Source organism: Pelmatolapia mariae, linkage group LG7 (assembly GCF_036321145.2).
Source record: "Pelmatolapia mariae isolate MD_Pm_ZW linkage group LG7, Pm_UMD_F_2, whole genome shotgun sequence".
Taxonomy (NCBI): Eukaryota; Metazoa; Chordata; class Actinopteri; order Cichliformes; family Cichlidae; genus Pelmatolapia; species Pelmatolapia mariae.
Genome location: NC_086233.1, coordinates 18,479,093 through 18,505,022, shown reverse-complemented (window position 1 = coordinate 18,505,022; position 25,930 = coordinate 18,479,093). Strand labels below are relative to the sequence as shown.

The 25,930-nt window shown below is 42.4% G+C and overlaps 1 protein-coding gene across 6 annotated transcripts in view; it reads left to right on the top strand.

The window, feature by feature from the left end:
• The first annotated feature begins 1,322 nt into the window (after positions 1–1,322).
• The window catches only part of ntng2b (netrin g2b), a 71,660-nt gene continuing 47,052 nt past the window's right edge, over positions 1,323–25,930 (top strand). For 3 of the 6 annotated variants that reach the window (XM_063478225.1, XM_063478222.1, XM_063478220.1), the window contains exons 1-3: positions 1,324–1,975; positions 3,270–4,028; positions 17,266–17,909. In XM_063478225.1, the coding sequence (XP_063334295.1) occupies positions 3,810–4,028; positions 17,266–17,909 (863 nt within the window). In that variant the 5' untranslated portion in view covers positions 1,324–1,975; positions 3,270–3,809. Of the gene's footprint in view, positions 1,976–3,269; positions 4,029–17,265; positions 17,910–25,930 lie in introns of all 6 variants that reach the window. The other 3 variants (XM_063478223.1, XM_063478221.1, XM_063478224.1) reach the window with 2 other exon arrangements.

Genomic DNA, 25,930 nt, shown 5'->3' with positions numbered 1-25,930 from the left:
AAATCGTTTATGTCTAACCCTGAAGATGACAGATTTTGTAACCTAGGAATAACAAGTTTTTAATAAGAGAAGCTCACTCAAAATTAGGTCAACGACAAAAAAAAGTCCTGACCGCAACCCAATAAAACGCCTTTGTGATGATTAGAGCAGAGACTTCAAGCCAGGCCTTCTCATCCAACATCAGTGTTTGACCTCACAAATATGCTTCTTGAGGAATGGTCAAAAATTCCCATAAACACTCCTAAATATTGTGGAAACCCTTCCCAGAAGATTTCAAGCTGTTATAGCTGCAAATGGTTTAGCTGACACAATATTAAACCCTATGGATTAAGAATGGGATGTCACACAAGTTCATATGTGTGGGAGGGCAAACAAGGAAATACTTTTGATAATTAGTGTAGCATCATAGTTGTTTTTCACATTCTGATGATGTTTTTTTAGTCAACTTTCAAATGTTTTAAACTGCTTTGAAGAAAAAACACATATTGCTCCTTTAAAGGATGGCATGCTGTGTAAGTGGGTGCAGAGTTATGATTATGAGAACTGGATTCGTTTTGTTTCTGTACTGATGTGTTTTTTTTTCTATACTGTTGATTAACTATAGTGACCCTTTGAGGTTGGGTACACCTGGAATAATTTGAACTATTCCTTATCATTGATAGTTCTTCAAGTCCACGGGTTACTGAAGAGTGGGAAATCTAACAGCGTACATCAGGTGAAAGTCACACAACTCTGAGTCAAAAAAAAAACATTCACTGCTTGAAAAGTTAAAGAGTCTGTTTCACAGTAGGACCATGGACAGGACAAAAGCACTACGCATCACCGCGCGCGCGCGCGCGCGCACACGGAGCAGTGTAAAAGGAAACTAACTACATGTACCTTACGTTTATCAAACTACTTCGATGCAGTGCACACAGGCACCACATGCTGCAGTTACTGCAGACACATGCAAAAGTCATCCTAACATCTTTGCAAAAAAATAAAATAAAAATTGCTGTTACTGAACCTCACAAGTAAATTTAAGGCGATTTTGCGGTTCAGGAATAATGATAAATAATTCAACAAAGTGGGATAGGGTCACAACGTTCTCCGGCACTACAAGTCCCGTCAGGAGTACTGCGGGAATACCTATTTTTGAAGGAAAGGGGGAGATTCTTTTGAATAAACTGATAAACAGCGCGGGCAGAAGAATAGATGACGTTATCTTCACAAATCTGGACGGATAAGGTCGGAGGTAAAGGCTACGGTAACACCGGGACCCCCACCCCTCTCTCCGGCTGCTCCTTTAAAGCCGAGCGGAGTGCTCATCAGAGCTGACGGGGAACAGTTTGGAGCTGGAGCGGATAGGAGAAGTTGCACCGCCCCGGTTCAGGCAGCAGGGCTGGAGCAGATAAAAGCTCAGATAGTGATTGAAAGTGATGGTAAAAGGATTTAGCCCAGGCATTAACCGAGGGAGAGAGAGGGAGAGAGAGAGAGAGAGAGGAGGGAGATATTTTCCATAAAGCCTTTTTTTTCCTCCTCTCTTTCTTTCTGCCCTTGAGCATCCCGGGTAAACCCGAGCTTTGTAAAAGTGGGAAAAGGAAGTGGAGAGGAGGGGAAGAAGGGCGGGCACAAGCCTTTTTTTCACAAACTCAATATTTTATACTTTTGATACTCCTTGACGCTGGATTTCAGTCCTGTTTTCGCAGCCGTTTCCAGATCTAGGACACCGATCTACCGTGCGCAGCCATCTACGCTGTGATCAAAAAGTATCCGTCGGACGGCAAAAAAAGGGAAAAAAGAAATAAAACAGAAAAAGAAACCAAACAAACAGCGAGCCGGCTGATAATGGGAGTACAGTGAGGACCGCGGCGGGGGACGAGTAGACTGGATGGTAAAGGGGATCTTTTTTTCTTTTTTTTTTGGCCAAACGGGGGGGTGGACGTGCACGCACTCCGAGCAAAGTGCTGACCTGCCCGACAGATGCATGTCAGAAGTAAGTGTTTTATCTGATTAAAGCATTTCACAGCGGGATGCGTTTGTTGCGAAAGCTCTGCGAAGTCAGACAAGCACCGGAGAGCTACTGATGAGTTGTAGCCTCCACAATATCCGGAGCACTTCAGGATGTTCGGGGGGGGGGACTGGCAGTATAATTCATTCTGCTTTAGACAAACGCGCTGATGCATTCATTCTTGAGCGTGCATTATAGCCCGCACACATACATATATATGTAAAATTGGAGTGATGCTCCACGGAAGGATGCACTACTGTAGAAACTGACACACCCCTGCGAGACTGCCAGTGCCGGGCCGGGAAACAGCTTTGGCGACTTCACTTGACAAGTGAAGTAAGTCACCGGGTGTGCATGGGATAGGCTGTTTAAGCACCAGGCTTCCTTTAGTGTGGGATGACGGGCGGATTAAAAGCAGTGAGTCCACGCTGCAAAAAGGGGGAAAAATCATCATGAGTAGCTATTCATTTACTCGGCCTAAAGTGGAAACATAATTAATAAAAATAATATTAGTTTGCGAATAATTCAATTAGCAGTTTGTTTCTCCGGAACTTTATTATCACATCAGTTACTGATGTGCTGAAGCAAAGCTGAATTTTGGATAGGCCCGAGGTTAATGAAGTATAAATGAAATGGCACTACGCTGAAGAACATTCTTGAACTAGACTGTGGATAAGTCACTCTTTATTTTTTGCACCATTTGCCGGGTCATAAAGTAAACAGATTATATGGGGCTGTTAAATACCTCTTGCCGACGGATATTTCTTGCAGTGCAGTTATTACCATCTGTATAGTCCACTCTCTGTCGCCGGTATTGGAGCAAAAACAACTCTTACACACATACAAAAACACACACGCACAGGCGGCACCCGGCAGCAGCACGTGTTTTTACGCATAAGGTTATCCACGCTGTGTGGCGGTTTTTTTCTTTTCTTTCTTTTATTTTAACACTCAAATATTCGTGCTGTATGTAAAACAAACTCCTTGTAGCTAACTGTTCGTGGCATATATTCACTTTAAATGTTTTCATAGTTTGGGGGCAGTTGTGATGTTTTGCAGAGTAAATCAGTGGGATTTGTTGCATTTTTAATCTGACACCGCGAATTAAAAGCTCAACGTTACTATAAAAATGACATTTCGAAGACGGGCACTTAAGTTCTATCGAGCACAGCTCTGTCAAATGCCACGTGTATATATTTATTTGCAGTGAAATTAAGAATGCGAAAAATTGCGGACACAGCTATTAACCTATTATTTCTGCCCCCCATTTCACCTCCAGGACAATCGGAAGAGCTCAACAAATCTGAAATGTCCAATGGATACATCTGGAGACGCATCAACTTCTCCTCCATCCTCTCCAACTAGCTCCGCCGTTTCCCTGAAGGACACCGCTCTGTGAGACATGGATCCGCGCAAACATCTCCCACCCAACTCCCTGCAACACTATGGTTAGAGTGCATGCCGAGACTCCTCTCCGTAACATTATCCACCCCCACGCCCACTGCCCATCTTCCTCAGGAAATCAGCCATCAAAACAGTGAAGTGTCCTGCTTTCCTTTCCTCTTTGGGGCTGCCAATAACTGACGAGAAACGCTGAGAGAAAGCTGCCGATTCAGTGTTTCATTTTGGGGAATTAATAAACCTGGAGGCAGGTGGTGTCAATTTACCCTGACCTCTCCATTCCAAACACAGCAGTATGGTGGTAGGGATGTGCACTGGTTCCCTATGATTATCGCTCCATGCTCGTAACCTGTCCTCTGAGCTCTGTGGCCCCCTCACCCTGTGCCGGACCCCTCTCCAAATACCCCCCCAGCCTGCCATGCTCCTTCAGGCTGTGTTGCTGCTGCTGCTGCGCTGCTTGGCCTCCACTCTGGGCCAGTACGAACTGTGCAAATCCCTGGTGAGCACGGACGAGGGCTCGGTGTGGGAGCATTACGCCTGCCAGCCAAAACCTAGGTCCATGAAAGACTTTATGCGGATCAAGGTGGATCCACCTGGAATCACATGTGGAAGGCCACCGGAGAGGTTCTGCACTCTGGTGAGTCCATGTCAGGGCTTGCATCGTATATGTTGCACTTTTATTAGTGACTTTTAAATGTAGGATATCGTAATAATAATGTTTGAAAGTGCCTTGGTCTTGAATGAAATGCACCTAAAAGTGTTGAAATAAAAGTTGAAACTATTAGTTTGGAAATCACAAGCTCACAGGGCTGAAGCGTAAAAGAGTAATGACAGAGATTTCTAACTAAGGTCAGAGCAGGATTCACACTGTAAAAGCCACAGGGACCCGAAAGGAACGACACAAGTGCAATGACTGGGGACTGACCTAGAGGTGTTGTTTACATTAGTATGGACTTGCCAGCCCGGTGTCCGGTTTAATTTAGGGCTTCTAGAGGGGCTCGCATTTCCTGTGGTAAAATGCATACACTGGGACCTTTTAGTTCCAAGGACACTAAAGGGTGAGCTGCAGGAAAACTCGTTAAAATGTCTGCTACAGCAGTATTTAACACACTTTAGCCTGGAGGCTACTCCCAACTAATGTAGGTGTAATAATTAGAAATAAGGGTTATAAAATCGTAAGAATGAAATTAAGCTTCCTCCCGCCTCTTCCGTGGAAAGTTTTATATCTGAGGTTTGACTCATGATTTGACTCACAGCACGTGTATGTATGTGTGTGTGTGTGTGTGTGTGTGTGTGTGTGTGTGTGTGTGTGTGTGTGTGTATTGAGTGCGTGTGTGAGACAAGTTCACCCTCTTGATGATCAGCCCTGCTGTCGCTGAGTGTCCACTCACTGGCAGGGCCAGTACCGGGGGTGCCAGACCCATCTCAACAGCCCTGAGTCAATCTCACAACAAGTGTCTCCGCAGAGCGTTGGTCGGCCGACAACACATTATAAAATCATGTCATGCTGTTAATTAGGTGTTTATATTCTGAGTGACTGGAGACTTGTTACTTGTTAAGACCGATTTTGCAAACAGCCCTCCACTCTTGTCTGCCTCCCTTCCTCCCACATAGGCTGGCATTTGGGGGGTGGAGGGGTCATTTGACAGGAGCAGCAGAGGATACTGTGGTTTTCGGATACCTAATGGTTAATGATTTGTTTAACAGCGGAAACCACTGTTGTCTTGAGAGAAGCCTCTCATGTGACTTATCCTGAGAGGGGAGATGGACATAGCTAGTGGAAAGAGTGTGGCGGGGGGAAAGACAGAAGTCAGGAGAACTGCTCGCTGCCATAACGTATTGACGTCTGCCCCCTAATGGCCTCAGCCTGGAAACTTCTATAACTATGTTTCTGAGTGAGCAATGATGAAATATTGATGGACGCCTTAATGGGCTTCCTTACAAGGACTGGCCAGCGTCTCTCGTTCTCGGGGATCCAGAGTGGTGTTGCTTGGTAGATGAGACAGAAAGAGAAAGAGGAATGGAGGCCGGGACAGGAAGGAGTCTGGCCTTAGTCAGCAGTTTCACATCAGATCGGGTCTTCAGAGCAGAAAGTTCTGGTTCTTCTCAGGTCGTCGGTGGTTGTGGGGGGATTTAGAAGGAGCTCTCCCCTCTAAGTGCATTAGGTGGGGATTTAGTGAGCAGGGAAGCTGTCAGATAAAAGTTTACTTAAGAAGCAAGGGATGTCAGAACAGCGGGTTTAATTCTGTACTGTGACTATATTCTTGTCATCACTTTAAGTCCTCATTCTGATTTGTAATGACCCATGAAATCTGTTCATATTCGCTACAGAATCACTGAGCACCTGCAACCCCACCACCACCACCCCACACAAGAATTACTCCATCCTTAGCAGGATAAAAACTAGTACGTCTCCTCTCTGTTTTTCTGGGTGTATCTGATATCTTTGTATTGGTGTTGTTCCTGAATCATCAAAACGAATGTTTGGTCCAGTTTCTCACTGCAAGAGAGCATTCACATTGGTTTGCGATGGGGAAAAAAACCCCCGTCTAAGTCCACTCAGGAAAACATCAAAAAAAGGGGGCGGTTAGGGTTGGAAGTCAGGATGCGATCGTGGTTAGGGTTAGGCTTACAGGGCTATAGTTAAGGGGTTAGGGTTAGGGCCTGGTGTGATGGTGTTTCCACGTCACAAAACTATGACGTCACAACAATGTTATTGGTCGCTTGCAATGTTGAACCTTAGTTTTAATAATCCAGGAACAGCACCAACACGGGGATATCATATTGTGCTCCTTTCTGCTGCACATGCCAAACAGGTATTGGTCGAGTGATATTAGGATACAGATCATTTATTTTCAAGCAAGTGCTATATTTTTCTTCTCCCTCTTCCTCTTTCTCCCCTCCCACCCTTCCAGATTTGGCAGCTTTACAGAAAAGCCAGTTTCTTATCTAATTGGTGTACATTTACATTCACTCATTCAGCAGTCCCACAAGTCAAGAGAAAGTCAGGGCACTCTGGAAAAAAAAGAGAAAAAGCATCACCCAAAGCGCAGAGCTGCTCACTCTTAATAAGACTTCAGACATACTGCGGAAGATGCAAAATAATTTTTTCCCCCCCTCCACTTCTCTCACTCTAAGACTGCTACAGCGCGTAGCAGTCGTCGTAAAAAAACAAAAACTGGGAGAGAATTTACTTTTGGGGTTTTGATGTGGAGGCATGCTGTAGCTCCGTCCACCCCCTCCCGCTCACATTGGTTTACAGTAGTTTTTTTTGCTCCCTCCATCTCCACAGGGATGCATTTTTTTCTACTCTATTTATCTCTCTTGTTCCCTGGGAATGCAGCATCCTTTCTCCTCCGCCAAACAGGCCAGCATGTTGGCTTCTTTCAACATGACGGGCTTCCAAGCACTTTGACAAAGATGCTACTGTCACTAGTGCTGTGTTAGGAGCTTCAGTAGTTTCTTTGTAGCTTCTCTGTACGGCAGCTGCTATGGAGTTGTAGCTTGCAGTCGAGGGGTGATGGTCTAAGGAGATTTGAGGTGTACTGGTGGATAGGTAATAATGAGGAAGAAGTAATAATGATCCAAGCTTAGCTAAGCAGAAAGATGAAATCAACACTAAATGCACACGGTGTTGATATATATATATTAAAAAACAATGTAGCATTCAAAGAGGTCTCACCGTGCTGTTGTTTGTTATTTTGTCTCTCGGTTTTGAACCAAAACCTTCAATCAACGCTCTCCCTCGGGGCAGAGAACAGAGAGCAGCTGAATGCAAATGGGTAGCGTGCATGTGTACTAAAATGTACAGTGCCGCGGTGACGTTAACGGGAACCAGCAGGGCTGCGTGAAACGTGCACGAGTTGGCCAACAGTGCACACTAGTATGTCTAAGAAAGACACAAAACAAAAAACATGCGCGCACAGACGCACACACACCTTCCTGTTTCAAAACACATTTGCCCATTTTAGAAGGTAGAAATCTGCCAGCTCTAAAAATAGACATGATAAGAGAGAAGCCGCGCAGCAGCGGAAAGGGAGCATGCAGGAAGGGGAGGAAGATGGCAGCTGGTAGCGTGGATCAGTGCATCCCAGACTGGGCCTATGGCCATACTTCATACTCCCTGCCCAGTGTAGCCATGCCAGGCCCGGCTGGCTTGCCCTGCCCAGCAGTGGGACTTCAAGGCTGCGCAAAAGGGCCACCCACATCCAGCAGTGGGCCATCGTCAGTCAGCCTCCCTGGGGTGAAAGATAGCCCAGGTGGCCACTGTCCTAATAATACACCCTTGGAGGTGAATTTGGGCACAGCATGAGCAGCTTTGACAGCGCAGGGGCATAATTATCGAAGGGGAAAGAGAGAGAGAAGGGAACGGACAGCTAAAGAGAATGACAGAGTGTGACTATACAAACAAGGCAGGAGGGGGAGGGTGCGGTGATGTAATGGCATGGCTTGCTTCCCCCATTAGGACACAGTTGAAAGTGATCAGAGAGTGTTTAGATGTGTTGGCAGAACGGGAGGATAGTTATAAGTGAGATTTATCCCTGACTGAGGTGATACTAAGAGGGATTGGCTGCAGGGCTTAGACAGTCTGAGGTGAACTTAGCAAAACACCTTGTTTAACCTATCAGGATGTGTGGAGAGGAGTAATGCTTAGTACTGAGGGATGTGTTGAGTGGGGATACTACTATGAATGCAAGAAGCTTTCATGTATCTGTCCAGTGTACAAGAGATTGAGTGGCAACAGTGTAAGGAGGATCATTTAAAAGTCTGGGTTAGAAAATTCAAACAAGGGCAAGGATGCAGCACCCTGCAGCTTTCCAAACGCTTCAGTGTATCAGAATCTATCAGAACAGACAGAGAAAATTCAGATATCCCCTGGAACAGCCTATTGACAAGTACTTGGTATGATTTCCTTTGATTTGAAGAGTTTTTGGCCCCCCGGCTCTCACTACAATCCACATTTTCTTACACTAAGGCAAAGCACCGCCCCCCAAAAAATAGTTTGATGTCAACTTTCCAAAAACCTTTAAAATCAAAAGCAACCCTCCATTCTCCTGCATCACTTTCCCACACTTGCACATGAGCATACTTCATGTGCTAACTTTCTGGATGATTTGAGGTGCATATAAGAAGTTTTCAGATTAAGGTTTTCAGTGAAGCTGTGAAAAACATGACACGGATCATCTTGGTTTACCAAAAAATCTATAAGGGAGAAGTACTGACTAAAGTGTTTTCAAAAACAAAGATTGAAAGTATGAGGACGCCCAGGCTTACAAATACCAGAGTTTGACATTTATTTCTCTTAGCGCAGCTCCTCAGTTCAAACAGTGTGAAGAAGAAAAAGATGCACAGTTCTGCTCAAAAAGATTTAAAAAAAAAAAACAGACGTTACTTAAATCTGGCTGATGTCCCCTTCAAGGCAGTCTTCTTGGGTAGCAGTTCACTGTTTTCTATTTTTAGATCACTCAGTGGAAGTCCTGTTCTCACAAGTTGCACATCTGTGATACACTGGACGTCCTCCAGTGTGTCAAAAAGGTTAACCTTAAATTTGACTTTCATTTTCGGAAAGAGGCTCAAGTCACAGGACATAGGACAGGTGGTGAGCAAACTTTATGTTACTGCTGCCTAAAAGATTTGATGGAAGGATGGCACATGCAGTTCAGGTCGCTTCTGCCTAATGTTCTCTGTCAGACGCCTGCATTAGTCTTGACAGTCTGACTCTCAGGGTTGACTTCACAAGGAACGACCCCATGAATTTTTAAAAAAACATAACATCAACAACAGCAACGAGTTCCAGGAAGTGATTTAAATATAGCAACGAGGAAGCAGTGCAGATGTGCACAAGAAGAAGGAGGGATGAGACAACTTTAAATTAGGTATAAAAGTCAGTTTAAAGGACTTAAAGGTACAGTTTGTAAAATCTGACCACTAGTTGTCAGTAGATTTCAATTCAAGTGTATCATCCTAGCTACGGTGGCTGCTGTAGGACAAACATGTTTTAGGCAACCAAGAGAGATAAAAAACATTCAATTTTGATTCCATCCCATAACAGATACAGTCACTACACTACTGTTTGTGTAAAAAAAATAAAAAATTTTCTAAACATTATATTTTAAAAACGGATATGTGTCAATTAAATACTTTGCTATATTTTCAGTTTTTACCCCCAAGTCTTCTCAAAAACTCTGGCTGCTTTTCATCTGTAGAACCGAGATAGCAAAGTAAGTTCAGACTTGATCTGAGTTTTTTGCATTCTGGCTAGGCTGTCAGGCTGTTTACCTCACAAAGTTTACTTGTCAATATTGTGGGTGAAAACATCCATGTCTATTTACCCTGGAAGAGGCTGTAAAACTTTGTGAAAGCAGTCCAATACTCTCCAATGACATTGATATTGAGGTGAGTGGTGAGGATGTCTTGAATTTTATGCTGGTAAGCGGCGCTGGTTTTGCTGCGCTAATGAAACTTTGTTGGACTCAGACACTTAGAGAACAAATTCTCATAAAAGATGAGAAATTATTCAAACTGTGCATCGGAGTGAAAGTGTGATTCTTAGGACACTCAAGCCTAACGTTAGCTGGCGTAATGTTAGCTTATAACCAGCTGTTGTTGTTCAGTTAGCGCGTTGTCATCTGTCCAGAAACAGCAGGGTCGCATGTCTAATTTCAATATGTAATTAAAATTTTCCTCCACTTTTTGACATACTACATATGTGGCTGGTCTCTAGCCACAGACATAAAACACAATTAGACAGAATTGCGTTGTCCATATCAACCTCTGTAGTTTGTTGCCCCATCATCTACAATACAATGTATTTTTAATGGATTAATTCTCAGTTCCTAACAAAGCATACAAGTACAAGTACAATATTATCTTTTTCTTTTAAACAAAATCTACAAACAACTGACTGCACCTTTAAAATAAAACTTCATGCAGCTTCGGCGGGATCCGAGAAAGAACTGGGGACCTACCTCAAGTGATCCGTCAGTGTCAGTTGCAGTGGGCCAAAGACTGTAAAGCTGTCATGACAAAATACTTGGAGGTGTGACATAAAAGCTTACCACACTTCTATATCCCACCCCTCATCCCCACTTGAGGTTAGCCACCATTAGCATAACCGGTGCTCCAACTCTCAACTCGTAGCGGTCAGTGTAGGCAAGTTAGACATGATATATCTGATTCTGTTATATGAGTTTTAATGCTTTTCTTAAATTGTCAACTGTGAATTCAGCTGTGTTTGCAGACTGCATTTGAGGTAAACTGCCAGTGCAATATTTAAAAAATACAGAAAGGTAAAGAAAATGATATAAAGATGTTGCACAGTTCACATCTCATCTCTTCTGCCTTACCTTACCTACATCTCAACTACCATTGGTTTAGATTTTACAACGGACCCTGAATCCATCTAACCGCTACACTTGGAGACAACAGTAACTCTGCCAGATATTTTGGATCTGCTATAAGCACTGCCTGAATTCTAAGATAAGTTGCTAATAAAACTCGTGCTGGTTCAACTGCGGTAATTTGAACAGGACAAGCTCTGCTGCTGCTTCGGATCAGCGTGGTGTCTCTGCTTGGTCCTTCTTATTCTCTCCTCCTCCTCCTCATGCACAATCACACATGCCTACAGTAAACATTTACTTTTTCCTGCCTGCACACACACATGCACACGAATACACGCACACAGACGCACACAGACATAAACAACACCCGCCCACACAAACACACACCTAAGACACTTTTACACTTGCCAACTGCTGTTTTGCACCCAGCAAGACATTTTCCAGCAAGCAGATAATCACTTTTTCAGGTAAAGTAAAAGGTTTGTAATCCTTTACATGTACAAATACACAGTTACGTACGCTCGCTGGCAACACACACACACACGTACTGATGTACTGTCTCCATCCAGGGTAACAAGAACTTGCAGCATGATGGAAAAGCTTCCAACAAAATAAAAGATTACGTTATAAGTGAAAAAGCAATATCTCTTTCTCTTCCCCTCTGTGCCCTTTTTAATGGGGAGGGCCATTTCATTTGATGTTTCTCCAAAATAAAATAAATTGCGTTCTCTGAGTGAGGGTCAGTACCTCTATTCCCCTCGCTAGCAATGTATTGTGGAAACCTCTATAAGTGGAGGTAGAAATAAAGCAGACAGCGTGATAGAGAAAGGTGGCAACAGAAAATATTTCTTGGGAACACAACTGGTCATAAGAGCAAAGGAAAGGACAGAAATGTAAAGGAAAATTTTCTGCATACTTCTTTGTGAATGGATAGTGGACTTTTTCTTTTTCTTTATAGAACAAGAGTTGTTTCGTCGCTCCTGATGTGTTCAAAAACAAGGCAACGATTTGTGCTCACAGCCGTAGCATGAGCCACATTTCTAGCACTTGAGGTATTTCTAATGACCATTTAGGATCTCACTGTCATCCTGTGAGTGAAAACAAGAAAGCCACTGACGGCAGGGGCATCATGGCGGCTGTTGTCGTGGAGACGGGATCCCGGTGAGGATAATTGCTGGAGGGGCTTAGCAGTGCGGGCCACCTGCCGCAGCATTTGGCTGGGATCTGTGTGTCTGTGTTTTTCTGTGAGGGAAAAGATTGTGTTTGCTGGTGTTTGTGTGTGTATCCTGGAATATAGTGATATATATATATATATATATGTATGTATGTTGAGCCTGGCTGGGGAATAAGAAGGTGGAATAAGGAGGACACGGGCATACAAAGGGCTTAAACATAACCTCATGTAAGTCTCTCACGGGGGATAAAATCTTCCAGCTTATTACAGTACGTATCACCTCCAGACTAGTTAATCCTAAAGGGCCGGCTGAGGTCGGAGGAGGTTGGCGAACGCTTTCGACCTGACACCGTAAAATACTGTAATGACTCCCTCATGTTGCCTGGTACTCACATGCTTTCTGTGTCAGAGAAAACAGGAAATGCTATCACTGGTACACTTCAGGAGCTAACCTATATGTGCTCTATCTGGGACAGTGTGACAGTGTGATCATTTTCAATAGGATTTGTAGGTCAAGGGTCATCCTCAGAACAACAGGCGTACTAATCTTACTTTGAGTGTGTGTAAACACGTGTGTGGACGGGTCTGGATTGAAGGGCACAGAAGCAGCTGGGCCACCACGGAGCTGCTACTCTCACTCCGAGGCTCGCTATAACCCTCTTCATCTGATCCTAATTACTTTTTCTGGTTGCAGTTGTTTATGAGAGTTGTAGATGATCATCTTAAGTGTGTTTGCGCTGACAGTGATCTCTATCTGAGTCAGTGCAAAGAGAGATAATTGGGTTATCAGATGGGGAACAATGCTGCTATGTTGCTCCAGTGAGCAGAGAGATAGATTATCTGCAGTTTCTGGTATAAAGATACCACTGCTGTGTCTTCACATGCATTATGATCCCGCACAGTGTCTTTTGTGCCATACAGCTTCTCTCAGCACCAGCTCAGCGTTTGCTTATGTTTGGAGTTTTCCCCACTCTGCACTGTCACCATAAATCAGATGATTTATAATCTCAGCCTCGCAGGATTGTAACTTTTGCTTTTGTTATCAGGCTACTAGAGTGAGCTTGAGTGACTGCTCACTTTTCTGTAGCGCAGTCCAATGACTTTATTCAAGAGGGCTTGGCAATAGATGCAAAGAAGCAGCGACATGTGATACGCCCTTGCAAGGTTCATCAATATTGTGCAGTACTGCCTTCACAGAAAGAAGAAACTGCTGTTTCATGTGATACTCCACCCAAAATCTTTATTGAACTGAAAGGTGGCTGTAGAAAGCTTGATTTCTTTTTAGTAGCGGGGGGGGAAAAAAACAAAGGAACTTCTCTGACCGCTTCTCCTACTCTCCATCTGTATTCTCAATATATTACAAATACTCAGATATCCATGAAACGTTTACACCTCAGACCCAACTCTGTCAAGCTTGTTAGCAGCTGCGTCAGCTTGAGGATGTTCAAGCGCCCTGCCGACTCCACCAAGTCCACGAAGAATGAAACTTCAAATTATATACAACCAACCTTTAAACCCTGCAGGGGGTCAGTGTTTGATCGTCGAAACACAAATCTGTGGTGAAATCATCAGGCGATCAAATTTAGCCTTGTTAAAATTAAAGCAGCAGCACCATTACATTACTCTACATTAAGGCTTCTGTCCATGGTGTAATACACTTTTTCAGTTCAATATGCAGCCATGACTACAATTTGATAAATGGCTACACCAAAAGTAATTAGATCTCAATTGATCAAATGACTACTATATTTGCATAAATAAATTCATTACATTTTGACAATATTTTAACAACACACAAGACATTATATGTGCATTGAATTTTAGCCAGGACCAAGAAATTGGTATTATCAAGAGAAAAATTGTTTTTTCTTTCTTTCTTTTGGTCTAATTAAAATACAAGAATAAACAATATGGCAGATCCTTGTGGTAAATTGTTAAAACATCGCATTGGTTGTTAAGGCTCTGAGCATTCATGATATGTGATGTTACAGGTCCAAGTAGGAAACTGTTCTTCTTCCCCACCTTCCACTAAACGCGACAACCCCCAGGGACCTATATCAGGTCCTCTTCTCTTCTCATTATACACGTTACCCATCAGCTCTAGCTTTCAGAAACACAATATTCCCTTATACCTGAATGATACTGAACTTTATCTACTTGCCACACTTGAAAATATCTTCTCAGTGAATAAAGTCTTTGTCTCAAATTGTGGACCCTCCTTCAACTAAATGATACCAAAACCAAAACTATTGAGTTTGGTCCATCAAACTCCACAAATATCTTAACAAACACACCTGGTGCTCCTGGTTGAAAATCTTGGCGTTTCTATGGAAAGTTCCTTTATTAATCAAATCAGCGAACTCAGCTTTCACTAACTGAGAAGCATCACTTAATTAGAGCTGGTTTTGGCTCTAAAGGATATGGAAACATTAGTCCACAGCTTTATCACCTCACAGCTGGACTCAGCAGCCAAACCTCTAACTGGTACAAATAAAAGATAACATATCACTTCTGTTTTGGCTTGGCTGTCCTGGCTAAATACAAAATTAATTTTAAAAAGGTTATAGGTTGTCTTTCAAGCCTCCCTGTGGATCAACTCTATTAATTTCAATCCATATTTTGCCTCTGGGTCCCTGAGGTCATTTTGTCAACAACTTCTCTCATTGGCCCCATTTTCACCTAAAAACGACTAAAGGTCATGTAAGGTAATTGAGCCTTTGCATTTATTGCGCCGAGACTCTTGTACAGTTTGCCAACTCACACAAAAACCTGTCCAACAACTTAAAATTTGAAATAATTTTTAAAAACCTACCAGTTTTGGGATCTCACTTGCAGGTCAAATGCTAAAGAATCAGTACCTTGCTGAAGAATTTTCTATATGGCGTAGATATGAAACCTAACTTTGTCTGCTTTACAACAGCCCATCTTTACTGTATAATAATTGAAAATCTTCAAACTAATTATTTAACTAAACATGTTTTTTTTCTCCCTGTAGTAGTTATTTTCAGCCTAATTACTATTATTTTACCAAATGACATTTCAAGTTGAGCTGGTGCATTCTTAAACACTACAATTAGAAACAGCACAAACGCTAAAAGTAAAAATAATAAGGGAGGATGAAAAAAGAGAAGAAAGGGGAGGAAGCAGCGGAGAGGCAGGGGCGGTAGAGGTGGAAGAAAAAAAGAGGGATATTTATACTCTCTAGTCCATCAAGAGCTTGTTAAGCACGCAGCGGTAAAACGCAGAACGACAGCCGGATTTCAAATAAATAAAAGAATAAGGATGACATCAGCTGTAGAACTGCAATCAGTTACTACGAGTGGAGAAAACCAGAGAGGAGGATGAAAACGCAGCTGAAGATCCATTATTGTAATTATGCAAACATAACGCTGTTATGGGAATCCTTTTTCACAAGGTACATAAAAACTTAAATAACAAATAAATATACTGACATAAATTTAAATACATATTCAATATATAAATACAATATACTGACATGTATTTTTTGTGACATGTTGAATTTTAAATGTGAAGTGACGTGTAATGAAAGAAGACAGTGTATGAGGGCAATAGAGTGAATGCTTGGTCAAATAATACAAAGATATTTGTATTTGATGCAATTAGTGACTTAGACTAAATATTGTAGAAAATCATAACTCTAACAGTCTAATTAGTGCATCTTGGGGGCACGGTTAGCCTTCTGAATGTAAAACAATCCAAACAGCACGAGAGCTGAGCTTTGCAAATTAAGCACCAAGAGAGATGGCTGCGGATCTGTGGGATTTCCTTATGTAAATATTTTTACTTGGGTGGTGATGGGGATGTCAGACAACTGGCTTAAAACAGTCAGCTGCATCAATTTCACTGAAACCTCTGCAGTGGTTTTAATATGACGAGCCAGCATCTGTGGAATTAAAGATGTATAAAACTTATTTGAAAAGTTGGTGGAGTTACGACAACTCTTAATGTTAGTTGATGATAACTTAGGCTCCTAGAAATTACATTTATCACACCATGTTTTTTGTTAATTAACATATTTGGCAAGTTACTAAAATGAATAAAGCCAAGCTATTTTATTTGCTTTTCACTGGAATATCAGATCATGCAGAACATTGGTGTAATGACTATAGCACTGATATATTTTATAGTTATGTGTAGACAGTCAGAAATTGGGCGAGGAAAGGACTGTGGTCTGGTTTAATATATAAAATGTCTTGATACAAAATGAACTGAAGGCACAGCCTTGTCGCCTAAATCTACATAGAGATGGGAATCACTTGTCAGGAGCTGCAGCCCACCCTTTACCCACCTCTCTGTGACTGTGCTGCAGTACATACACTAAATATAGCACTTCATTCACTCAACCCTGATCCCAGACATAATCCAGCCAAAGATTACATTTGTCAATGCTGAGAAAGCCGTGCTGTATCACGTATATAAAGTAGTAATGGACCTGATGTTTTTTGTTGGGGTTTTTTTTGTTATGTTTTGTTTTTTGGGGGGGTGTTTCAGAATTTGCAAGCCTAAACAAGTGGAAGATGAATTTGTCTTACTGGTATCAAGGGAAGATGAGATGCATGAGATATTCTTACAGAAGCATTTCTCGTTGCAGGTGTAAAGAGGCTTGTAGCTCTCTGTGAGCAGCGTGACTAATCCTGTTGACTTTTAGTTGTGTAGAGGGGCAGCAACTTGAAAGTCTTGGCATCACTAGAAGAGGAGGATCAATTCTCTGGAGTTAAAAGTGCAGCAGCACTCTGCTGTCTATGCAAAGACAGTGATGATGCACGATCCTCTTGACCTTCACACTTCCTGTTGTGTTGTTTGGCAAGTTTACTTTTAAGCTCTCTGTCCCTTGGTGCATTGGAAAGGCCCTCCATACACGTCTCTTTTTGTCTTTTTTGGGAGGATAATATGGAGGATTTTGGTGTTGAGCTGTGGATATTGTGGGAATAAATAAATATCTTTTGAATCAGCATTTGTACTGGGAACAAAGGAACATCCTGATGATTGTGAATAGAATTTGTAAATCCGTAGCTTAACATAATTTTCCGTTGCAGTAATGATGGCTGCAGCTACTGCAGGGACCACAAATCCATTTTTAAAGCAAAGACATTTTGTTGTCTTGTCAATTGAGAATTTGCTGAGCCTATTTAGGGCTGGATGACCAGAAGAGAAAAGCAGGCAACTGCCCAAGGGACTCAAAGGGCCCCAGTGTCAATGTGAATTTGCAGTAATCTAATAAAAATGCAATTTTCGGGAATATGCACTGTATTATCAAGTATTCATTACTGTTCCTCTTGTTAGAGTCATTCCCGAACCCTGAATGAAATCCTTTCTGTCTGTCTTTATCTCTGTTTTAGGAGAACCCATACCTATGTAGTGACGAGTGCGATGCCTTAAATCCAGACCTTGCCCACCCTCCTCAGCTGATGCAGGACAATGAGCGCAACGGCCTAATTACCTACTGGCAGACAGTAACATGGCGAAACCACCCACTGCCCCTGCTGGCCAACGTCACCATGTCCTGGAACAAGAGTCTGGAGCTCACAGACGATATCCAGATCTCCTTTGAATATGGCCGCCCTACAATCATGGCTCTGGATAAGTCCATGGACCACGGACGCTCCTGGCAGCCCTACCAGTTTTATGCCGACGACTGTCTGGATGCATTCAACATGCCACCCAAACAAGTGCGCGATCTCTCACCTGCTAACATCACACGGGTCATCTGCACTGAGCAGTACTCGCGCTGGGTTGGCTCCAAGGGTGAAAAGAATGTGAAGTTTGAGGTGCGGGCACGATTTGCTGTGTTTGCTGGACCTCGGCTACAGAACATGGACAACCTGTACGCCCGAATGGAAAGTATGAAGGGACTGAAGGACTTCTTCACCTTCACCAACCTTAGGTTGAGGCTGCTCAGGCCTGCCCTCGGAGGTACCTATGTCCAGAGAGACAACCTACTCAAGTACTTCTACGCCATCTCCAACATCGAGGTACCTGCCAGGTGAGAGCCACTTTTGACTACATCTTGATACAAATTCACACCTTTGAATGTAAAATCTGATTATGAACATAAGAAATTCTTTGGTGAGAAGAATACAATACATGAAACTATTAAGAACGCCGTACAGCACAAAAAAATATATATATATATAAAAAAAAAATAAAACTATTAAAACATGTGTTAAACTGAAGTTCCCTAAGAGGAACATTTGCAAAGTATTAAAACTCAGACAGATTTATATATTTATAAAATGGGAGCCATTTTATTCGGTTTATCCAATTATAATACCTTGATAAAATACCAGCATCCTTTTTAAAATCAAACATTACTCTTAGTAAGAATAGCTTAACAAGGGTTAAAGGATTTTGTCAAGGGCACAAATAAATGTTTTAGGATAGGAGCAGAAATCTCAAAGATGCTGAGCTGCTAAATTTCTTTAAAACACATTAAAGGCCTAGACCAGTCAGCAAACGCCTGGCAACCTCCAGTTGCTAATGAGAAATGTGTTCAAAATTCTGTGTTCAACAGCCAGCAACAAACAAACCCATCAGGGAAGACATGTTTTATGTATGCTAGCTACTTCCTAGAAGTACCAAGAAATGACTAAAGGTAAGCTGCAAAATATTGATATCATAATTTAAATAAAATTAAACTTTGTTTTAATTGAAAACCATTTTGACAATGACTTACATAGTCTCCAATCGAAATATTAAATACCAAAGCAAAACCACAACAGTTCAATTACATCAGTAACAGTTTTCCATTTCATATAACTTGGTAAGGGTCCAAAGCACTATGTTAAATCTGAATCATATATCAAATTAAATGCCACTGAATCTTTTATCAAATCTTGAATGTAGCTTTGTATTTTTTAAGTAACTAAAACTAGAAATATAAACTTATTCAATGAAGATGTTACATAATTTGTTTTGGTACAAGAAGCTAGAAATGCTTCTTGCTGGGAATGTTATTGTATTTGCTTGATTTTTTAGTAATTAATTCTTGCTTTATAAGCTGTATGTTGTCTGTAAAATTTGGATGTTTTCAGTCCAGTTGCTATAGGTGTACGAAATGAAGCACTTAGCCATGCATTCTGCCTTTACAAGCATTTGTGAAAGAATGAGTTGTTCTAAAGAGCACCGTGAATTCAAGTGCCATAGTGCAATAGGATCCCATCATTGCTGCAAATAGGTTTGTGAAATTTCTTTCTAGATGTTCAACAATCAAGAGTGGGTGGTATTATTGTAAAGTTAACATGTTTAGGAACCCCAGAAATTCAGCCACAAAGTATGTAAGTTAAAGGTTAGTCGGTTTAGTTTCAGTTTTTTAGCTTTGAGAATGATTTCCGTGTTTGAGTTTTGTTGTTGGTGAAAATGTTTTGTTTTTATTAATTTCAGTGGAAATTTGACATTTTTTAAGTGAGAGGCGTATTTTTTGACATTGATTGTTCGGACACATTGACATTACATTCACACAACTCGACCAAAATAATGAAGGTCTTGATTCAGAACGGCGAGGTTAATTAGTTCAAAATATTGATCTTATGTATGAAAATTTTAACTGGAGCCTTCTGTATGCATCACAGTAACGATCAACTAGACCATTTCTCTGCAGAACAGTCAGCACTCTGTTTAACTTTAAAAAAAACACTGTACGCTTGCAGTCGTTGACGATATAGTGGGATGTTTCTCTGTACTCACACTCTTTGGCAGAGTACAGTCAACGGCTTGGAGAGAAGCCGCTTGGACCGATAGACCAATTTTTCAGGGTAGCTGATACAGAATTAACTGGCACTTCAGCCACAGAATGCAACATCCAGCACCAGCTATAAAAGTGAAAGTGTTAATTTTACATGCGTACACTGTTTAATATGAGATTAGTGAATCTTCGCAGACCAGATCCAATATGGAACTGATCATATTTATGCTTGTAGTTCAGTATTACTTCAGTCTTTTCCTGCACTCAGACATGACAGATAAGGTATGTTCACCTGCCAGTGAATGTACCCTCTGTTCTGACATTCAGCCGCACACTTTCACACACAGCTACTGTGATCTGAGGGCATTTCAAATGACACCCCCCCACCAACCTCCACACATACTCTCTCTCAGCCTGAGTCCTGGTCTGGCTGTCACTGGCCTGTGAAGACAATGATTAATGACAGAAACACGTGGCCTCGGTGGTCGAACGTAAACCGCCATCCACATTCTGCCAGAGGAGCCGGGAACCCTTACATGGCAACTTTGTGACAGTGAACGATGCCCGGGCCGTCATGCTGCTGCTTAGCATCAACAAGCCATCTTTCCTGCCTTTCAGAATTCTTCCAGAATTATTATTCCAATCAATACAGCAGGCTGACATTTGAATGGTATTTAACATCCTTGTTGGGATGGCATGGACTCAGAAGAAGAAGGCATAATTTGTGTGTGTGTGTGTGTGTGTGTGTGTGTGTGTGTGTGTGTGTGTGTGTGTGTGTGTGTGTGTGTGTGTGTGTGTGTGTGTGAGAGAGAGAGAGGGAGAGAGAGAAGCAGACAGGGGTTGAGAGTGAGATGGGGAAAGTGAAAATGAGCTACTGTTTGAGTGAGGCGTTGACCGATGGGGCCTTTGTGTGTGCGTGTTTGTGTGTTTGTGCGTGTGTGCGTGTGTGTGTTGAGTCAAGGTATGGGGGTGGGGGGTGGGGTGTCTGATGAAGTCCTGAGTGGATGCTGACACAGCACACGCACACAAACACAAACAGCCCTCTGGCAGTGGTGAAAGGGCCTGCAGGTATTGATCACAGCCACTTTTCAGGCTCAGCATAGCATCAGAGAGAGCAAGGGATCGACCCCTGGCTGCAACAGTCCCTCGCCAAACCAGAACCACAACCAAACTCCGAAAATGTAACAATCAACCATTTCTGGCTTTGATATATTCGAGCAAACTCTTTATTTAGTGGCCTACAAGTGCGCAACATCTAAGAATTCATCATCACACATGAAATCCCCGCTGTGCCACTCTGCTTGAAACAGCTACACCTACACTGTTAGCTCGGGGAAATTTCTCTTTGTGTACGTCTCTTAACTTCTCTCCTCATCCTCAGAGCCGGGCCAGTGGCAGCTGGTGATAGTGTCAGCGTGTGTTGGATCTGGTGACAGAGGAGCCAAATTTAGCTCTGTGGAGATGACTGAGGCCAGTCCGTCTTCCGCCCTGGCCACCCACACCTCCCGTAACATAATCAGTAATCAATAAGTTATTCTGGGCAGCCAGGAGGAGTATTAGGTGATAGTGGTGGGGGGTCCTCAACAGTACAGTACAATCAGGAGTGTCTGATGCTTACGGCTGGGAAATTGATTTTAGGGGAGCGAGACGATTAGTCAGTGTTCCCTGGACAAAAGGCTAAGCCATTCCATCTCATCTCATCTGGCCTTAGTAACATATTAGGATTTCCAATGCTTAAAATTTGAATAATGAATATTCCACTCCGCTGGAGCTCCGCCGGGGACAGCGCGCTGAAATGGGTTTTATATGATCAAGCCCGAGTGGCAGTGTACCGCAGGTCGCAGCAGTAATGAGATATGCTGGTGTTATCGATGGAGAGAGGCTTCTAGTCACTTCCTGACCGTATTGTATGTCCCCGGGCCTCTAGCTGTGGCTCTCTGACTGAACCCAGTTAAAAGTAATTATTATTGGTTAACTCTTTTTAAAAACCCAAACTGACCGCGGACAGAGACAGCAGAGCAAGCTGTTTTCCCATCAAACGGTGTAAGATGTTACCTCTGTGGAAAGCGTTTCACTTTTATCTGACGCTGCATTGTCAGAGTGACTGGTCAGGCTCTAAAAAGCTGGCACAGGTATGCGGGAAGTCAGGTACTTGGGGGAGGGTGGGGGCAAATGTTGCTGCTTTATCAATAAATAGGTAACCTGATAGGCCATTAAGTGCAAACGCAGGCAAGTTGGATTTGATGAGAGTGAGGTTGTAAATTTAGATTTGTGGACGTGATGAAAACACTCAGCAAACCGGATCTCGGGCGAGCGGCGAGAGGGCGTCTGGGGTAGAGGACAGCCAGAGGTGGGGCGGGGGGGTTTGAAGTGGGCAGAGTGGAGAGAAGGTCAAACAGAGGCAGCGTGGGGAAAGTTAAATTGGATCGGGTTGATAGAATATTATCATAGGATTCAGCGTCACTCACTTTGTGTTGCAAAGTTCTCCCAAGGTTAACTGTAATGAGCAAAAGTACTGACTACAATTGAAACTCTAAGCCAAGGTGTTTGGGGTTTTAAAAGCCCTGGGCTGTATGTTCATTTTACAGGCTATATTCAAACCCCAGTTCTGGCCATTTCCATATCATTGATGGGCCATGTGAAAGCCATCTCCAACCATCAAAGGCAGAGTAGCACAGCCTCAGCTCTATCATCATTTACATCATTGAAATCACATTCACCGGGAAGCTTCACTCATAAGCGGAGCTCTCAAATTCTCCCTCATTCATTGGACCTCCTTCTCTCCATCCCTGTTCCCGGTGTTCCATCTGTCAGCTGGAACGTGGCGTGGACTATAGCAGGCCGTGCCTGGCCCGTAGTCTACATTATGGATTAGACATAGGGTCATGGATAGGGCCTTTTTAATGAAATAAGCAGCAGGTCGTACAGTGGGTCTTTATAATGGAATAAGGGAAAGGCTCTAAGCTCAGGAAAGAGGCAACTAAGTGGATTAGGGGCCAAGACAGAGAGGAGGAGATGGAGCAGGATGAGGAGATAGACGGAGTCTGCAGCGCTTCTCTCCCCTCACTCATAATCGCTGCAGCGTCGAGTTCGCTTCTGCCTAACTTCTCAATTTGATTTGATTGGCTGATGGAAGAAGATGACATTTAAGAGAAGCCAAGTAGTCTGAGTGTCTCTTACTTCTCATTGTCAGTGAGCTGAGTAATGGGTGCGATTTGCGCAGGTACATTACAGCACTGATTATGTTTCTAGAAAACGTTAACGATCCTGGTATGCAGCTGGGGATATAAATTCAGATTTTAAATATTTGTGTGCACATAATTTGTATTAATGTTTGTAAAATAAACCCATCACTGACACCTCTATCATTTTTATTCAATCAGTGTTTTTTTTAAAAATCTATAGGCTCCTGCAAACTACAGAACAAATGGTGAGGGGAGACGTGTCACAGTCATAGACTGTATCCAAAAGATGACCTTAGCCACCATGACATCACCTAGTCAGATAGTGGGTCTCAGTGAGAGGTAAATCCACCTGGGAAACAAAGGGAAGCTCCACAGTTATACAGTTTAGTGAGTCCACAGCCACAAGGCAGCTATGTGTTAACGCTTACCCTGTGTTATTGGTCATTATTTACAAATAAACATCATATTATTAAAAAAAAAAAAGAATTGCAATAAACTTGCAGTTGGGACCAAAAAGTAATCTGGGAAATGTTTATTGAACTAATAAATCAAGGGAGTAGAGGTGTAATTTCCTCATAGACAAACTTGTTTCTGTAACCAGAGAAGTTGCCCCCTGGTGGCGATTGCAGAGACTGCATGTTCATTATTATGTATTATATTCATTTTAACACAAAAAAGTAATCAACTAGACAAAGGCCAAACAAAGTTTGAAACATCATTTTGTCAAATACTGTCAACTACTAATTGTTTAATAATTAGCAATATATTAACAGCCTTTCATCTCAAATAAGGAGGCCCTTGGGCAGCTAAAATATGTAAAGAGTATTAATATCAATACCACTGGAAATACATCTGCAGGCAGAGGAACACAAAGAATGTTCTCTGGGCTTTAAACACTAATTACAGCTGGTAGGCCCAGTCTTGTCTGAAAGACCCATCTTTTACCAACAACTAATTATTCTCCAATAGTGAAAATGAGTTAAGAGCTGACCTGGCAGGAAACAAGGCACAAGAATGCTAATGATATTCAGAGTGTTTTTACATGGTCATGTCGTTTCATGTCTACTCGACTCATTTATCCGTCGTGTGTTTGTGTTTGTCTCAGTGCCGGCCCCATGCTGACAGAGCTAATGTGCTGAGAGGTTTAAGCTCTCCATCTCCTCACAGACTGGAACAAGCTGGCACAGAAAACTTTCCTGGTGTTTGTTAACATGTTGCCGAGGGAAAGAGCAGTAAAAGGAGTTTTGTGTGAATTCTTTCATGTACTCGTACATCTTCTTCTTTTGTGGTTTTATCAAAATAGCCGTTGCAGCAGAAGTCCTTTGTAATTCTCCAACAAATGGCTTTACTTCTATTAAGTAAAATGCTGTAGTCATGAATATTATCTATAATGAGATGTGTTTCAACTTTGAGAAAAAAATAGAGGAAATTTAAAGACTTTTTTTTAGGAACGTTAGTTTTTTAATGTAAATTATTTATTGCACCTCATTAGGTACGCTATTCATCACCTACAAGGGAACGTGCTGATTCTACCAGAATCCAACATTCAAAATCAGTGTGTGTGTGTTTACACTTTGCACTGACAGGTTTCCATTGACAGATTTCCATTGTACTGATAGGATATCCACAGGCAGCTAGTGTGTTAATGCCATCAGTCAGTGACGTGAAGGGGGAACATTTCTGGTGCCAAATCTTGATTAGATTCTTTATGAAGACGTTTTAATTTAATCTAATTAAATAACACCGCAAAACCCAAACCGAAACACGACATGGGCAACACGCATTGTGAACGAGTCCGCGCTGTCTGGAGCAGAGGCTCCTATCTGGGCTTCCTTTCCTCTGAGGATTGTATAATGTCTGAGGGGTTGCAGAATGAACACAAAAATTAATTAACAATAAAGAGTACTTCTCCATCCATTAAACCTTAAAATCAGTTAATCTGTCACTCTAACGCCCCACTTTAATTTCTCTTTGGTACCTTTGAATACAACAGACTGCAGCTCCTTTTATTGATTTAAAGTTTAAATGTTGTTTTTATGGGGTTTTTTTTAAATAAAATTGCATTTTATGGAGGACTGCTTCGAAGAAAAGTTGTTTTAATTTAATTTTTTATTGTTGTTTTTTTTTTAGCAGCTCTGACAGTGACGTGAATTACAATGCTAAGAAGCTGTAACTCATTAAAACCTGGAAGTCACGATCCTTAAGTAACCCTGATTAAGTAACCCTGCAGTCGCACTCCATCCTACAGGAAGGACTAATTAGACCCCGAAAAGCTCTCAGTGCTTAATCCAATTGTTACAAAGCTCTATCGTTGTAGTAGAAACATGAATGAGGATGACGGGGCAGGTAGCGGGAGATCTCGGAGGCCTCGGCGTGTGTCCATTTCCCTCACCGGAGAGCAGATGCCTCTGCTCTGCTCTCTCTTTTTTGGAGCCTCCGGTCTTTTTCATGTCTTGATTATCTTCCAAGGGTGACTTTGACTTTGGAGACTGTCACGCTATTTTTGAATCACACCAAAGTTTCCTTTCGTGTCCTTTGCAAGAGTGAAGGTGAGAGGATGGGAGGTATAAGCCTGGATCAGGTGGGGGAGAGGGGAGAGGGAGAAAAGAGGGAGGCAGATGATGGATTAACTCCTAGTTTCATGGGACTAGCTGGGGTGTGTGATTTTGTGATGAATGATGCGAGGTGCGATGCTCTGTAAATATTATTCTCCAGTTCACACACGGCCACCGCCGCGGTGCACATCATAGTCTCGCATAGTATCACAGTCTCGCCACGTACTCGCCACATTTTCCGACTACAGTTGAAAACTTCCGCATTTATTCCGTTTGATGAGGAAAACTGCTTTGTGCTTGAATACTGCCACCTTTCACCACCTTTCATGAATGAAATATACAGTCTGTGCTTGATGTGCGATGAGGAGAACATAAAGGTGGTGGCTCGTATGTTCGGGGAACCTTCATGCGTGGCCCATCCTACCTTCGCCCAGACTCCTCCCCTCCGAGTTATCTCCCTCTGAGGCAGCCGAGGCTCCGAAACGGATCACTTTTTAAATCATTCATGAGCACTCCCCCAGAAAAGAAAGGCATGCAGAAAGCTGAGGGACCGGAATGAGGAATGTGTCATTGCTCCCCTCAT